At 46.5% G+C, this 16,865-nt stretch overlaps 1 protein-coding gene across 1 annotated transcript in view; it reads right to left on the reverse strand.

Annotated features, from left to right (window-relative positions):
• Positions 1–14,113: 14,113 nt before the first annotated feature.
• Positions 14,114–16,865, reverse strand: part of VAX1 (ventral anterior homeobox 1) — a 4,925-nt gene continuing 2,173 nt past the window's right edge. The window contains 4 exon segments of the mRNA XM_035329279.1: positions 14,114–15,175; positions 15,178–15,230; positions 15,232–15,494; positions 16,605–16,792. Coding sequence (XP_035185170.1) covers positions 14,940–15,175; positions 15,178–15,230; positions 15,232–15,494; positions 16,605–16,792 — 740 coding nt within the window. The 3' untranslated portion in view covers positions 14,114–14,939.

Below are 16,865 nucleotides of genomic sequence, written 5' to 3' on the forward strand. Positions count from 1 at the left end.
GTGCCCTGAAATCCCCCTGGGGATGATATGTGAATTGTGTCCCAGGCCCTCAACAGCATCTGCCTTTGCATCTGGGGTCTGTAAGGGCGTGAGGGATGTGTCTGTGTGGGGCTGAGCAGTACGGCATGGTGCTGGCAAGGGGGAGCAGGGCAGCCTCACCCTGTGCCCGGGCCTGTGGTGCTGGAGGCAGCACCCGAAGGTGATGTCTTCTAAGGGGGAGCATGCAGAGAGAAGGAGGCTTCTTTGGTGTGTATGTGAGCACGTGTGTATGCATTTAAACCTTAAGGAGGAAAAAAAAAAAGGTTTGAGTAGCTCACACAGTAACTTCTTGAAGGCCTTGTTCAATGTGTGTTGAAGTTGGTGGAAACCTTCCCCTGCTAACAGTGGGAGCAGAGAACATGCTACCAAAACCAACAAAGAAACACACCCAGCAGCATCAACAAATACACCACCTTATTTCCATTATTTTATACATTTTCTGTTTGCTATCCTTCCCAGTATTGGGTGACTTGCCCTTCTTCTGAAGCACTCAGGACCCCTCATACCCCAGCCCTCGAATGTCATCCCAAGCACAGACCAGGAGTTTCTTTGGGAAAGTCATGCTGTGCTGCTGCACAAACTGCCTGCCATGTCCAGCCAGCACTGCAAGTGTCCAGCAGCCTCGTCCCAGCCTAGAAGAGGCCATCCAGTACCTGCAGCAAGGAGACCCTTGCCTTCATCACGCAGCTCTTCACCGCATGCCCCAGATGGAGCAGAGCAGCCAGGGGCAGACCTCTCACCAGCAGCTCCAGCCACCACTTTCCCCTACATCCAGAGAAGACGAGATGTTGATAAAAAACAATGAGAAGGAAGGTGGCTCCTCCAGCTGTATGTGCTGCTTATTTCACAGGATGCTCGGTGGATCACAAGTAATGTCCTACGCTGCCTCAAGAGCAGACATGGTCTGTGACTGCATGGTCTGTACTTCCCTCCTCAGAACCTGGAGGATAAAGGACGATGTCGAGCACAGAAAAAAACAGCCATGGGATGGGTGACACATAGGCCTGCCAGGTCTTCCACGTATATTGACTGTGGCTCTCTTAGCTGAAAAATTGCAAGGCCATTCTGCAGGATACCCAATTACAATTTTAACACCATTTACAATCTCATTTACAAGTTACGCCAAAGAATCACTAGCCTGGAAAAGGCATAAGCACACCAAGATACCATTATTATTTTTACTGGTTAGAAATTACAGTTGATCCTGATCAGACTGGAGGCAGGAACCTCAAAAACACCCTACATAAGACAAAACCAGAGGGAATGTGTTATTTCCTAGGATCTGGCGGTAGCGTGTGCATTGTGGCTGAGGCATCTCTGCATAGCATGGAGAAGTGCTGCTGGACCACCGCAGTACTTAAGAACTGCTGGCAGAGCTAAGGGACGATAGCTGTCACTTTATTCTGCACACTTAACTCCTATTAGTATTAATAGAGCTGCACACAAACTGTGAGAGCAGATCATGGCCTGCAGCTATTTATATATTTCTGCCTCATCTCTTATATTTTATGGCATTGTTCCGTGGCGTCACCTAGAAGCTTGCAGCCATTATGTTGTGATTTTGACATATATAGGAATGTGCATGTGAAATTTGATAAAGGCAAAAAGGAGGCATGCATTTTGAACTGAAGTGTATTCTTCAGTGAGGGAAGTGGATTTCCTTGAGTAGCGCCACTGCTGCACAACCCCCCACTCCCAGTCTTCGTGTGGCCCCAAGAGCTGCTTTTTGTAGGCTGCTGGTGCCCTCACCATCTTGTGCAGAACTTGTTTATTTGTATTGCAGTGGCACTTAGAGCTTCCCGAGGAGTGAGGTCCATTGTGCTGTGTGCTGGGCACACAGCTGAATTGGAACGAGCACGGCTTTCTGTGTGAGTGCTCTAGAGAGAGAATAGATCATTAAGGTCACTTGTTTTCCTTACAGAGGCCAAGGCAGGATTGATTCCTACATTATATTCTATCTGTGTATGTATTTTTTCCTTCCCAGTTTCGAATAGCCAAGGTGCCAAGATATTACTCACTTCCCTTTGGAAATTCTTCTGCTACCCAGACACTTCATTCATGCAGAGTTATGCCTGAATTTTTTAAGCCCACATTTTTTAAATTTCATTTTATTATTTCCAGATAGGGAATATGCATGCAGAGAAGGAAGCTTGTTGCAGGGGGAAAGGGAAAGAAAACCTTGGCCCCTGCCAGAGCAAAGAAAGGATTGGAGGAGGCAGCCTGAGTCAACCACAAGAAGGGTCCCACCAGCTCTTTCTACCTCCACCCACTTCTAGACACTCCTGGACATGTTTGAGACAGCACCATTGAATCCATTCAGCACTACAGCATTGTATCCATTCAGAGAAATGCACTTCAACAGGGCAACCACCCTTAAAAACAGAGCCATTGTTTCTTGTAAAAGCCTCATTGAAATCTGCGTACATAACTGGCTGCTGTTTTGTGAGTTAGCTGTACTTGCATGTTACTGATTTGAAAGTGAATGCGCTTTGGAGGGTTATTTTGCTTGAAATACAGCTTCTCAACAAAATGTTCCTCCTTCCTTCAATAATATCGTTGTGGAGATTCCTGCCTTTAGAAGGATGATCAATACTGCTTTGTGAGCCAGGATCTGGTATGAATTTGTGTTGTTAAGGGGATCAGGTCGGTGGTTTAAGGAATCTCACAGTTCTCTGTCTATTTGCACGTTTACTACAAAGCAGTTTTACCTGGCTTGCCCACCAGAGAGAGACATAATCACTCACACAGGCACACATGCATACACACGTTGCAAGGCTACTTCTGCATGCTGTCAATAAAGCAGTGAAAGCGGTGGTGCTAACAAGGGTTGCTTCTCAGGGGACGAGGAGATGCATGCTGCATTTTTTGCTACCATAGAGTCACAGTGGTAGATTTGAAGTGCTAACAATGCAAGCACAGAATGAAAACGATGACAGAGCCAGCAACCAGACCCAGTGACACCTGTTCCTCCAGGTGACAGTGCAGAGAAAAGCACAGGACAAAAGCACGCAGTAGACCTGTGAACCATAGGTCACATCTGGAATTATCAAAGTTCTGGTCAGTTTCATTAATTACACCTAGAAGACTCCCAAATTATCAAAAGGCATTATCAGTTTTTGTAAATGAATACATGTTGTGTCTAAATATAAAAGGCAGTGTGCCAGTCTTCCTCCTTTTTGCTAGCCCCATATCAATGATCAGCAACTTATAATTACCTTACACCTTTCGTGCTTCTTCTTTCAAAACACAGCTGTACTTAGGGCATCTACACACCATGTGCCTGTCCTGCAGCCCCCTAAAATCAGTTTCACCCACAACCCAGGGATCAGATACAGCTGTATCCTTGCTTCATTTGGCTTCTATAAGGTTATGGGTTGCTTTTTGTTGTTGTTTGTTTTGCTTTTCTTCTGGAGAGTTGTTTTGTGTAAGACAGAGCTGTGGGCTAAGACTGGCTTCCCAGGTATGTTAGGAAAAGCACATTCAGTCCTCAGTGAAGGAAGAAATTTCCATCTCCACTTTCAAATGAGGGGTTAAACAAACCTGTGGCAAATTTGACTGCTTCACAGAATGTGGTAATGGAGTTGGTGCCATGTGGATGGTGGAAAGTGTACATGATATTGGCCAGTTGTTTGATACTGCCACTCTAAAGGCCCCAAGAATTAGACCAATTTCACACTAGAAGAGGTGCCTGTTTCTCACATTTTCTTTCACAGTTGGAGTCCTGGTCACTTGTTGATCTTCTGTCCTCATAAAATCTTTCCAGTTCATTTAAAAGTTGGCTCTCTTGTGCATTTCTTAAATTCTTTTTGAAGCACAAGGTTTGAAATACTTCCTTACTTCTGAGACCGAAAGGGCAAAACTGGAAACTGAGCACCTTGACACCCAAGACCTTATGCTGCCAAATACGGTCAGCAAGAATTTGTGGTAAATGGGGCTACAGGATCATGCTCCAGTATTAAGTACCAGCTAAATGGTAATTTGTACTCCAAGGCTTTGAAATCTTTTTCTTTCCCTTTGGCTTTCTCTAATGCATCTTTACAACACAAGCTAAAATTTCTCCACTGAGAGATTTCCAAACTTCTCCTTTTAAAATTTTACTCTCCTGTAAAAAATGGCTAGCCATATAAGGCTGGTGAGTTATATTCTGCCAGTGAATATATATATATATACGTATATATATATATACGTATATATATATATATTTCTACAACATTTTGGAAAATTTCACTGATGATTCTTTTTTACTTTGTCCCAGCATGACTCATGAAAAAAAAAATGGTGCTGACTGTGCTGTTGCCTCTTTCTCTCAAAGCACACTGTGTGCAGGTACATGTGGAGCTGTATGTTTGTTACATAGCATAGACCAAACTATAGTAACCACTGATCATCTAGTGAGCATCCTATTTTAGTCAGTGTCCAATGTTTCAGCTGACCTACAATTATTAAGTTATAGAATATTTTGCTCCAGAAGCAAAGTTTCTTCTATCTCTCTCAAAATTATTATGTGGACTAAAGCACAGCAACGCATACCTACTGAATCCCATTGAGTTCTGGATCAGAAATAATCCTGAATGCAGAGTGAAATTAGTCCATAATTAATAAACAGTTCTACCTATGGAAAAAGATGAATTCAAGTCCTACACTGTTTTGCAGTGCAGAACACACTGGTTCTAGAAAATTGCTTTAGGTATTCTCCAGCCGATAACCTCTTACATTAATCAAGAATAAATTATTACTTGCTACCCTAGTTGCAAGATGTATTAAAAGGCAGCTATCTCATTTAGTTGGTATTCAAGAAAAGGTTGCCTGTAGCTAGTAGATTTGACATTAGCCCACACACTATTGGGTAATCCCCATGCTGTGCTGACCACCACTGACTGCCCAATCAAACCCTGCAGGTACAGAGTCCTTCACCTTCTAAATCTGAATCTGATAAACAGGAAGCAGATCATATGTAAGAATTTTATTTTACATAAGCTGAGTTATGTTTTGTCTTTCTTTTGGTGTCTGTGACATATTGCCTCTACTGCTACAGACCTTCCCACATCCTTTACAATGGAACATGTAATAACTCTTTACGAAATGTCAAGAAAATCCTAGCTAAAGGTTTTGTTGACTTTGCTGTTAAATCTTAAGCAATAAAGTTTAGAGTAACCAAGGTAAAAAATACTCTTCTTTCCACCAAAGTTTACTGCTCTAGAGCCATCTCAAGATCCTGATCTGAAAAAGCCAGTATTCCCCTTCTGTATACTTCTGGAAGTTATGTAAATAGGCAGAAATATTTCTTCCAGGAGATAAGTCACTTCATTCATTTGTTCCTTTACTGTTAACTCTCTGCCCTGGATTTGTTCTGCTGTTGGGATTCTCACTGCTTTGGCTGGCACAAATGTACACTGAAAAGCTTATTTGTCAGTGCAATTTTCCATCTTGCCTTCTGTGCTACCTGCAGAAACATGCCAATTACCTATGAAGTTTGGGCTGTTTCAGGGATTCTTCTTAACAAAAGCATGTATATGTATAAATATAGTCAGAGAGTAAACTTGTTGGAAGTTCTCAAAGAGATGAATTCCGTAAACCTTTTTTTTGCTGTTGTTAATGTAGTCCCACAGAAGTTAACAGGGGTATTATATAGCAGGGCTGTATCCACGTGCATCTTTTAAGGGGTGTATCTGCTCTCTAGACTGTGAGACCAAACGAACAGGTAGAAAATTATCATTTATCTCAGTTTTAATATAAACTAATATTACAGTTCATTGAAAGGCTTGAACTTCTGGCTTTAGAGTTTTCAGTATTTACTATATGTTCAGGTGTTGAAAAGCTGTGTCTTATTATTATTCATATTAAAGCACTGCTTACTGACTGGCCTAATTATGCAAATGCATAGCGGGAGAGAATTTATACCTGCAAATCTTACAGCATAAACTAAACAAGTGTGGGAGCAGAGTGTATAGGGAAGGCAAAAGGGCACAGTGCTGGAACTGGGGCTCAGTGAACGCCAGCCAATATCTGCATGTCCTGGTCCCACGGGCTCCACCAACACACAATAACCTCCTAGCAGAAAATTCCCGGGTGTGCAACAACTGTAAATCTGAAAAGAGCTACGAACACTTCCAGTTAAAGACCTTGCACGCCCAGAGATCTCAGAGGCCTGCTGTGAGCAATGCTGAGGCCATGAGCTTGCTCCAGCCAGTGGCCGGGGCCAGAACTGTGGCTGGTGCCCGCCGGGCTCAGCTCAAGCTGGGTGTTGGGGCCGCCGCTGTCCGCGGTGCTGAGCTCCGGGATGGGGAGATATGGGAGTTGCGGGGCTGCTGGGGATGCGGGGTCTATGGGGACTATGGGAGATGCGGGGCGTGGGGTCCCACTGGCTCCCTGCGTGGAAACAGGAGGGCGTGCTTCATTGGCACACTTCTTGTGACGGTGTTCGGTGGAGATGGCAGGTTGAGGGCACACTCTCAGCTGCGGTTAAGCCCGTGCCTTTGTTGGGCTCCTTGTGGAGAAAGACAACGCGAGAACCCTCAGCAGCTTCCCAGGCATGACTGGGCTTGCTACCCTGTGTGAGAGCAGGTTTCTCTCTGAGAATACACAAAGGCATCCTGTGAACATTATTGATATTGTTATTAATTTATTTTTGTAGCATCACCAGCGCTCAGGGCACTCTAGCAGGTAAAGACGATAGCCTTCATCTGAAAGCGTCATGCCTTCTGTACTCGTTGGCTGAGCTGGTGCTCTGAAGGACTGTGTTGCGTTTTCCCTGCTTAGATTCATGGGACAGGCTGTCCAACAGATGACAAGACAGAGATAAAGCTCAAACCTTAGGTTTCATACTAATTATGTCCACATGGATGCAAGGTTTGGCTCAACATGAAAAAGTTTTGAGACAGTAACATCATCCTACCACAGAGGCAGTGTTCACTGTCCCCCAGAGCTCACAAAACGTAACTGCATACTCAGAACTCCCATTTATAGAGATTTCTGGGGACATATTCTGAAGAACAGAATTTCAGCATTGTCCATTAGAATGAAAATATTTATTCTTTACTTAATTTTTGAAGTAGATTTATAGCAAATACTATACTCATTTAGTTTCATCTTTTTTTCCCATTAATCTGGTCTGCTCAAATAGCTTTCACAAGTTAGTTAATAGTGATGTACATACTTCTAAGATATTTAAGAGATGTGCCGTAGGAAAGTTTCCATTGCATGATGAGATAGCCATATAGACATTTCTTCTTTTATGTATAGATCTTAGACTTTGTTTCTGTGAAGATCCATGCAAACAGGACAAGACGTTTCCCAGAACTTTTGCTGGTAAATCTGGCTACCATGATTCTGGATAAAACTTCAGGAGCTCATATTAGAAATGTAATACAGCCTAGGGTATGAGCTAGAAATACAGTTTACATGTCTGGTGCTTTCTGTTAGCAAGAGATAAATTTCATGCTTAAAAGTTTAAATAATTTCCCTAGATTTTTTTCCCTAGATTGTTGCCCTATTGGCTCTCTTAATGCACTTGAAAAAGGAAAGTTATTCAGAACATAAAGGGTCTGTACTAAGACTGAAGTATCCATATTATTCGTGGAGATCATCTGCTCACAAAACACTATTTAAATTCTATGTGACAAGGGATCTGATTTCATCAAGTAAATCAATAACAGAATTGGCAAGTGGGAGGGAAACAAGCACCTCGAGTTTCTTTGGATCCTGGACTTAATAAAGAACACCTAATTCATTTATCTCACACTATTTTCTGTAAGACCATATCAGAACTATGCCAAGGAAGAAAGTATTATTTATGCACAAAAACACATTTAAGTGGGAGTGAATATCAGGTCTCTCAGTAAATAAAAATAATACAATCAGAATATCTAAGAAGACACAAGGCACTAAGAAATAATAAGCATAATCCCTTTTCATTAAAAATGTTTCACTCCATGGGGCCAGTAATCCAAGACTGTTTCCATAAGACTCTGTTGTTTTAACAGCTGTGGCCATGGTATGAAGTTTCACATTTGGAGCTTGAGCACAATTAAAGTCCTCCTCAACACCTGATGAAATGGGTTCTTATTTACTAATTCATCTCAGTAATCAGCTGATCTTGAGGATGTTCGCAATGCCTTGTCCAGAGAAGTATAGAGATTATCTTGGAGTGTGCACTCACAATGCCTAGAATTGCCTGTTTATCCTTCCTTAGCTCTTTATGGAAAGACACAATTTCTTCTCCTACCTACTTCTGATTTCCATTTAGGATTAGGTTCATGAAATTCTTTAAAGGCCTCAGGGAGATTATGACCATCTAGTAGTAGGCACACTTTGGAGGCTTCAAATTATGGAGACTGGCCTGGAAAAGAAGGGAAGGAAGAAAGATCAGGGCTGGTGTCAGGGAATGATTGCAAGCAATGAATTGGAACTGCCTGTGGGGGTTTTTTAAATTTTTGGTCACAGTTTTGCCTCACCTTCATTGAAGTAATGCATATTGATACTACCTTCTACATATGTTTAAATGAGTATTTTCCTGTTTCAGAGGAAAGAGAGCAAGAAAGTAGCTGACCTATAGCTGACAATGACCTTAGGGTTAGACAGAAAATCTGATAGAAACAAGGGCTGGTCTCCTGTTCAGGACAGAGTCTAAGCCATGAGGATGTTCTTCCATTCTTCTGAACACAAGCAATTTTGTCCTCCCCCTTCTCTCTCTGACAGCATTTTTGTACGTAGGGTGAGGATTTATTTCATTTGACTTGCTGTATGGCTATCTTCAACCTTTTCCTGGTTGTGATCTCATTAACCTTCCTCAGCTTTGTCTGCTCTAGCTGGCTAATGTCCAGTCTGAATCCCTGAAGCTCCACCCCCTGACATGCATGAGTTTCTCTCTATACTTCTGCCTTTTCTGTGCTCTAAATTAAGACAAAACAAACAAACAAACAAACAAACAAAACAACTAAGGAGAGGAATTTATGGGAAAAAAAAGAAAGATTAAAACAATCAAAACAAAACAGGAACGCCATGAATATTTTTTCCTTGCAAAATGTTCTACAGATTCACAGGAGTCACCATGTGCAAACAGGCCAATAGAAAGTAAAAGAGAATTACTGAATATGTAAAGAATACCCACCTTAGAAAATATTCAAATCTGTATTAGCATTATTTTTATTTGTGTTAGCATTCTTTTTATTTATTTATTTATTTGGGGGGGGAGTGATAAATTTATAATCAGTTTCACATTGGTTTTCAGACAATCTCACAGTCTGTTTTTCATGCATTTTCCATGCTGTGTTTCAGCAAGACAGGGTACTGAAGCAAGACAGGGTATTGAAAGTTACCCTGTTTTGCAACAAACCCTATGGCCCAACATTGCATAGGCTGGGCTGCGTTACCTCTCCTCTGCTACACTTGGTTCCTCGAGTAGCTGCTTCAGTAGAAAGTCAGAAATCCCATTGGATTCACCCAGGCTCTGGCCACACAGAAGATGAGGCCTGCGATCTGGTCTTCTTCTGATGGCCATAACACCATGTGCCGGGCCCAGGTTCGTGTTCTGGGTGAGTCCTTACTGGTGTGATGTTTTCATCTTTGCTCACAGCAGGGGGATCAAACAGAAGAATGGGCTGCAGATAGTTGAAGAGAAAAAGGCTCTGGGAATTTATCACTATTTTTTTTTTTTTTTTCTTCCACGGGGAGAATAAGAAAGGAAAGGCAGCCCCTCTTGGCAAACAGTTATATTAAGTGCAGTTTGCAAGAACTGTGTATGAAAAGAAGTTGAAAGGATTTTGATTGTTCATGTAGAAAGGAGACTAAGAAGAGGTAACATTAAAAGAGAATTAAAAAGGAAGTGGTTTCAGGAGGTAGCTTGTGAACATCTGTTTCGCCTGCTTTTAATGACAGAACATGGAACTAGTCATGGCCATAAAAAGTAGAAGACGGATATGCAAAATGTAATAATTTTTATTTTCTTTATGATTGACTGTGCAACTCACTGCCACTAGAAATTTTTAGGAGTTGACATTCGAATTAGAATCAGTCATTCGTACTGAACAACATTGATACTAACATTGATACTAACAGCAACATATAGAAGGGTAATAAACACTGTGCTAAAGTTTCTGAGTAATTATTAGTAAAAAAATAACGTAGGGAATGAAGTACTTATTAGAGAGTTCTTACATATGCATCAGAAATGGTTCTTGTTAGCAGCCCTCTGGACCATGGCTACGATGCAGGGTCACGGTTCGTATCATGGCTGCTGCATCAACAGCATTACATCGATGGATTTCACTTCAGCTTCCCCGGTAATTTTGTTAAACACTTGCCAGTGACTGTGACTTGATTCTGTTCAAGAGTTATTCTTTTGAAGTGTTTTTCTTTTCTCTAAAGAAATAAAATACTCTGAAGTTAATCAGGGACCTTGTGTGCTTTTTTACATGTCACAAGGTCATGTATCTCGGGCTGATGACAGGGTTGCAAATGGAGACAAAGTGGCCAGAGGCTGCACTAATCCCTGGCATGAGGGATACGGAGGAGCAGCAAATAAAGCAGGGCCTATGTTAAGTGGGTGGGCAAATGCTTTTGAAAAAATCCTCTAAATAGACTAATTCCTCTTTTCCCTACATGGACTTGGCTAACACTGTTTTGTGTTCTCCGTGGGTGCTCTGGAGCTGATCCTGGGAGTTTTGCCTTCCTGAGAGCCACAGGACCAGACACTGTCCAGGTACCTGTGAAAATATTCCTCGGGTGCAGATGAACAAACCAAAATCGCCCTTTGTCTTTGTTACTGCTTCATCACGCCAAGTCCTAAGTGTGGCTGCTGTTAAAGGAAAGTTTGATGAAGTCTGTCGGCCGCAGAAATACTTTTTATGATTTCCTTTAAAAAAATCACACTGGAGATAGGTTTATATTTTGTTTACTTGCTTTCCTGCTAAATACACCCCCCACAACTCACACTCACTCATGCTCCCTCTGCATGAGCCCAGTATTCCCCAGTTTGAGCTCAGACGCTGCGGTGATGGGCACAAATAGAGGTACTGCATGAGAGGTATCACAGCCCTTCAGCAGCAGGTAGTTTGGGGAAGGTGGTTTGTGTTCGTGGCTCCGGGAGCACGAAATTCAACATATCAATAACCACAAGCACACAGGTTCGGGACAGCAAAAAAAAAAAAGGGACTACCGCTTATCAGCAGGCTCTTGATGCAGATGTCCTGCACGCGGGGATGTGTGTGTGTGTGGTTTTTAACTCATTCTGTGCAACAGCAGCCACAGGTGGCATTCCCACCCTCATTTTACAGAAATCAGACCAACGTGTTTCAGTTTTTCCTGCTGCACAGAGGGTATTCGGGCACCCAGAAAGCCCAGGGAGGTGAGGGAAGCTTCAAATTGCTTCCCTCCTGATGGGGTGGGGAGGCCTTTGCTCTGCTTCCAGCCGAAGGCAGCCTCCAGGAGGGAGCTGGGACGGGTGGGACTTGAAGGAGACAGAAAAAAAAAATATATATAGTCTTCAACTGTTCCTTTTACTTGAATGCTTAGACAAGTCCCCATCACACCTAGGGGCATATATTTATTCAGAAATATTTAGAAATAATTAATAATAGTGGTAATAATATAAATATTTACTCTTCATGTGTATACTGAGGAGCTGTAAAATAATTAAAATTGCTGCTTTACTGTTCGTGTGGACAATTTAGCTGGACATTGGCTTAAATTGCCTTAGGTGGGGAGCAAAGGGCTTTCACTGAACATGGTTCCAGCCCCGGGACCTCAGGCCAGGAAAAAAGGCCTCACTATGTGAGGGGACACGGAACACCCTACTGCCTCCAGCTAAAAAAAAAATAAAATAAAATAGCAGAGAAATCCTCTTTTTGGGTGGAGGCACAGGAGGCAGCTCTGGGGTGTGATGTGCGCCCAGATTTGGGTGACAAAGTGGCCTGGTCTCAGCAGCAGAGAGATCCCTGCAAGGTAAGGTATATTCATGGCACGGAACTGCCCCATATGGGGCAGGGGAGCCCGGGAAAACTGGGGATCGCCTCCTTGGCAAGGGCAGCCTGAGCCAGGGCTCTTCTCTTTGTCCAGGGCCGTGCAGCCCACACAGGCAAAGCAGAGACCAAAATTTATCATCTCCCCCGGGCAGGTCTGTGCTGTCACACTCAGCTCTTTTTAACACTGCTTCCCCTCCCCACCCCATGAACTTTTTCAGTCTTGACCATCAGTTTCTATGTCACCTCTTCAAATGTCACCTGTGAAACCCTCCTTTGCCCATGTTGCCTTTCTGTTCCCAAATCATTTCAACACATTAAAAAAATAAAATAAAATAAAATAATAATAAAAAAATCTCCACCACCACCACACCATTCCCTCTTCCCCCTGAGCAGTACATGTACCCAGTGTGGGCTGGGCGCCCAGCAGAGCCCAGCAGAGCCCAGGGCCAGGCAGGGCTGATGGTGTGGGGTGCAGTGGGGTGGTATGGGGTGGTGCAGGGTGGCGCGGGATGGCCGCAGTTTGATGCCTCACAGAGGCCCTGCGAGATCCAGGGCCTGTGGGGGGGCTCTGAAAAACATGGTTTCTGCCCCACTCTGGCTGCCCTGTGCAAGAGTCTCAGTGCTGGGCTGCCAGTGGGGCTGGGAGCAATGGCTGCGAAGAATCCCCATACAAGCCCTTTCTGCCCACCCAGAGATGTGCACGAACGTGTGGGGATCCCCACGCACCGGCACACGCACACTGCAGGGACCTCGGTCTGCACCAGGCCCAGCCCCTGCCCCGCCAGGCACCTGCCTCGGCTCCCCAAGAGGGGTTGGGGTCTGGGGATGGGGCTGGGGGCACCCCAGGCACTGGGTGGGAGCCGAGGATGCCGGGGCTCGGGGGGAGGGGGGTGCCCCGAGCCGCCTGGCTGCTCAGGGCAAGGAGTAGAGCTCCCGCCCCATGAGATGGACCTCGCAGCCACCCGCTACCAAAAAAAAAATAAATTAAATAAATAAATAAATAAAAATTTAAAAATAGGACTGTTGTGGAGGGATAGGATTTTTTTTTCTTGGCAGCACAAGTATTAGATGAAGGTAAGTTGGGTGCTACAAATATAAGACGAAAATACACCTAATTCCGTCGTCATATAGATATAATATATTTCACTCTCACCACATAAATACAAAACATCCAAATATCCAAAACATTCAGAACAAAAGTTAGTAGCAAGGGCTCAGCGCTCGATTCATTCATTATTTTTCCGACTAGTTGCCTAGAAACTTCAGACGTAAATAATTTACAATAAAATTACTATTTTCTTTCTGTCCAGCTCTTTCTGTCCAGTTCTGGCCTATAATTAATTCTATATACTACAGCAACCATTCCACTTTTTGTAATTATTTTTTTTTTTTTTGGTTACAGTTTGGTGGCACGTATTTATACAGTTTGTAAACGCCATGTGTTAAAGTTTAAAGAAAGGAAAGAAACTTAAAACCAAAGCAAAGAAATATTTTTCCCGAGTAACTAGCTAAGTAGAGCATCCCTTTTCTGGCAAATTCAAGTACTGAAATTGAACAAGAAATCGTTCCGGAATACTAGAAGATGAAATACATATGTCTGTGAAGAAAACAGCAGTAAGGATCATGAAGAAGAAAAAAAAAATGTTACATAGGTGTATTTTAAAGTACAAAAATAACAACAAAAGATATTCTTCGTATATTTTACGTTCGTTTTAATTGAAGTGTGAGCGACATACGAGAGGGTTATTTTAGGAGGAAGAAAGGCTAACGATTTTTTTTTGACTTAGATGCGCATTGAAATTATTTGAAAAAAAAAAATCATATAGGAAAAAAAAAATTACCATCGCAACAGATGTGGAAGCAAAACGAGTCCCATCTTCCACTATTTATCTGCAGCTTTGCTTTTGCAGACCAGGTGGGCAGGACTGACCCGTGGGAATACAAAAAGGGACGCTGTGATTTCTCGAAAGGAGAGAGTTTGATCCCAAATCTCTACAGCCACCGGCTTCTGTCTCCCCGTTCCGTGCGTGTATTTTCGAGGCAGTCCGTTCCGGCCCTTCCCACATTCAAGATTTGTCATGAAAAAAAAAAAAAAAAAAAAAAAAAAAGAAAAAAGAAAAAGAAAAAGTTGCTGGAGGTTTTCCTGGCTGGCGCGAAGGGCAAGCAGCGAGGATGTCGGTGCGGAGTGAAGCGAGTGTGTATGGGATGGGGCCCCAGGTGGAGCCCCCCGAGCTTTGTGTTTAAGAGTCACTGAAGTCTGGGAAAAAAAAAAGAAAAAGAAAAAGAAAAAGAAAAAGAAAAAGAAAAAAAAAAAGAAGAAAAAAAGAAAATATTAAAAAGGAAAAGAAAAAATAAAAATAACCGGGCATCACCTGGCAGCTCCATCTTCCTCTCCCCGAAATCCTTCTCCCTTGCTTGGCATTGGCCGGAGCCGATCCCCGACAGCCCGGCCAAAGCTCGCCCCGTCCGCTCTGCCTTTCCTCCCGGTGTCAGAGCAGCCGAACAGACAGACGGACAGACAGACGGACAGACAGACACACTGACCCCCCTCCCCGGGCCGACAGACGAGCCCCGGGCCCGGCGGGGCAGGGAGAGCCGGGGGAAGGGGGAGGGGGCGCCCCTCGCTGCGCCCCGGCCCGCGGAGGGAACCGTGCCGAGCCGTGCCGAGCCGTGCCAAGCTGAGCCGAGCCGTGCCGTGCCTTGCCTTGCCGAGCCGTGCCGTGCCATACCGAGCCGTGCCAAGCTGTGCCGTGCCGAGCCGTGCCGTGCCGAGCCGTGCCGAGCCGTGCCGTGCCGAGCCGCGGGGCTGGAAGGCGGTGGCGAGGGAGGAAGGGAAAGAGGGGAGGGAGGAAGGATGGGCGGGAGGGGGCCGCCGCCTGTCCCATAAATATCGCCACAAATAGATACTCTAAATATAAATACGGGCCGAGTCGCTCGGAGTCAGTCCAGCGCTTTTTTCTCCGCGCTCTCTTTATTGCTGGTCCGGGAGTAGGGCTCGAAGGCGGACGAGCTCAGGTAGCGGGCCGACAGTTCCTGCAAGTTGCCCGCCAGGGAACCGGCCACGGCCAGGGGCGCGGAGGCCAGCCGGCCGGCCACCGAGCCCAGCAGCGACGGCACCGGCAGCCCGAAGAGCCCCGGGCCGGCGGCGGCGGCGGCTCCGTGCAGCGCCCCCGGGGGGGGGGCGGCCCCGCTGCGCTGCCGCCGGCCGCAGGATGCGGGGAGCCCCCGGGGGGGAGCCGCCGCTGCTGCCGCTGCCGCCGCCGAGCTGCCGGTGCCCGCGGCCAGGCCGGGTCCCCGCAGAGCCGAGCCCAGGGGCCCGGTGCCGCAGGGGGGCAGGAGGCCCGGTAGCCCCGGCGGGGAGAGCAGGCGGCCCTGCTCCAGCAGCCTCAGGACGCTGCAGGTGGCGGCGGTCTCTGATACGACGGAGCGCAGCTCCGAATCCTTGCCCTGGTCCTTTTTCTGCTTGGTGCGCCGGTTTTGGAACCACACTTTTACCTGCGGGACGGGGAGGGGGGAAAAGGCAGGGTCAGAGGGGAAAATGGGGGGGTCCCGCAGCGCTGCGTCCCGCATCCCGCCTGCTGCCCCCCCCTTCCCCCCCCCCGTCGGGTGTCCTCGGGGGTCGTCTCCCCGGCAGACCTCCGGTGCTGCCGCCGGTCCCCGCAGGGGTCCCCTGGCCCTGGTCAGGGTGCGGGTCCTGGGCTGAGAGCAGCCCCTCGGGGCACCCCCAGGCGGCATCACCTCCTGGCCCTTCTGCACAATGTTTGTCTTTTAAAAGAAACCTGCTCAACCTTCTATCCCCCTAAAAAAAATAATAAAAATAAAGATAAAAAAACGTCCCACTCAAAAAAACAGCCCAAACCCAACACCACGGAGGTTTCCGGAACCCTCCAGCTATTGAACTTGTCACTCCCAGCCGGCAGGGGAAAAAAAAAAAAAAAAAAAAAAAAAAAAAAAAAAAAAAAAAAGATAATTAGCTTGTCAGGGGGATTTCTTGTTGGGTGATATTTTGCAGGAGGATGAAACGGGCTCGCACAAGCCCGGCTTTTGGTGGCTCTGCCCCGTTCCTGCGACGCCCGGCGGGCCGGGGGCGGTGGGACGGGGCGAACCCCCCCCTCGGCAGCCCTGCGGGGCTCGGAGCCCGGCAGCCCCCGGCCTCGACCCGTGACACCCAGCAAGACGCAGCCACCAGAGGACAGGTCCCTAAATCCAACAGCCCACAGAGGAAGCCCCCCCCGAAAAAAATTTAGGAGCTCACGGCTCGGCTTCCCCTCTCTTCCCTGCATCCCCGGGTGGGTTTGGCTCCGTGGCCGAGCCCCCACGGCCCCACGCAGCCGCGGGGACACGAGTGTCCCCGGCCACCCTCGCACCCTCGGGGCATCCCTGGCGCATGCACGTGCCCCTCCCCCCGTTATTCCTCCCCCCCACGAGGCCCCACGGCCGGACACGCGTGGGTGGGCTCCCGGGGGCGGCTCTGCCCCTCCAGCCCTATGCCACGGCTCCCGGGGCCTGCGCGGGGGCGCGCAAAAAGCGCGCAGGGCCTTGGAGAGGCCCGGGCCCTATTTTCAGCCCCACGGAAGGAACCGGGGGCCCCGTCCCGAGGGGTACCTGAGTCTCGGAGAGGTTGAGCTGCCGGGCGAGCTCGGTGCGCTCCCGCCCCACGACGTACTGGCACCGCTGGAACTCCATCTCCAGGCGGTAGAGCTGCTCGGCCGTGAAGGAGGTGCGGGTCCGCTTGGGACGGTCCAGATCAAGCCCCTTAGGCAGAATAATCTCTCGGATTGAACCTTTGGCATCTGGCAAAGAAAGGCGCAGGCAGTTTTACACCCGGGAAACCCTTTTTTTTTTTTTTTTTTTTTTTTTTTTTTT

This window comes from Oxyura jamaicensis, chromosome 6 (genome assembly GCF_011077185.1).
Source record: "Oxyura jamaicensis isolate SHBP4307 breed ruddy duck chromosome 6, BPBGC_Ojam_1.0, whole genome shotgun sequence".
Classification (NCBI taxonomy): Eukaryota; Metazoa; Chordata; class Aves; order Anseriformes; family Anatidae; genus Oxyura; species Oxyura jamaicensis.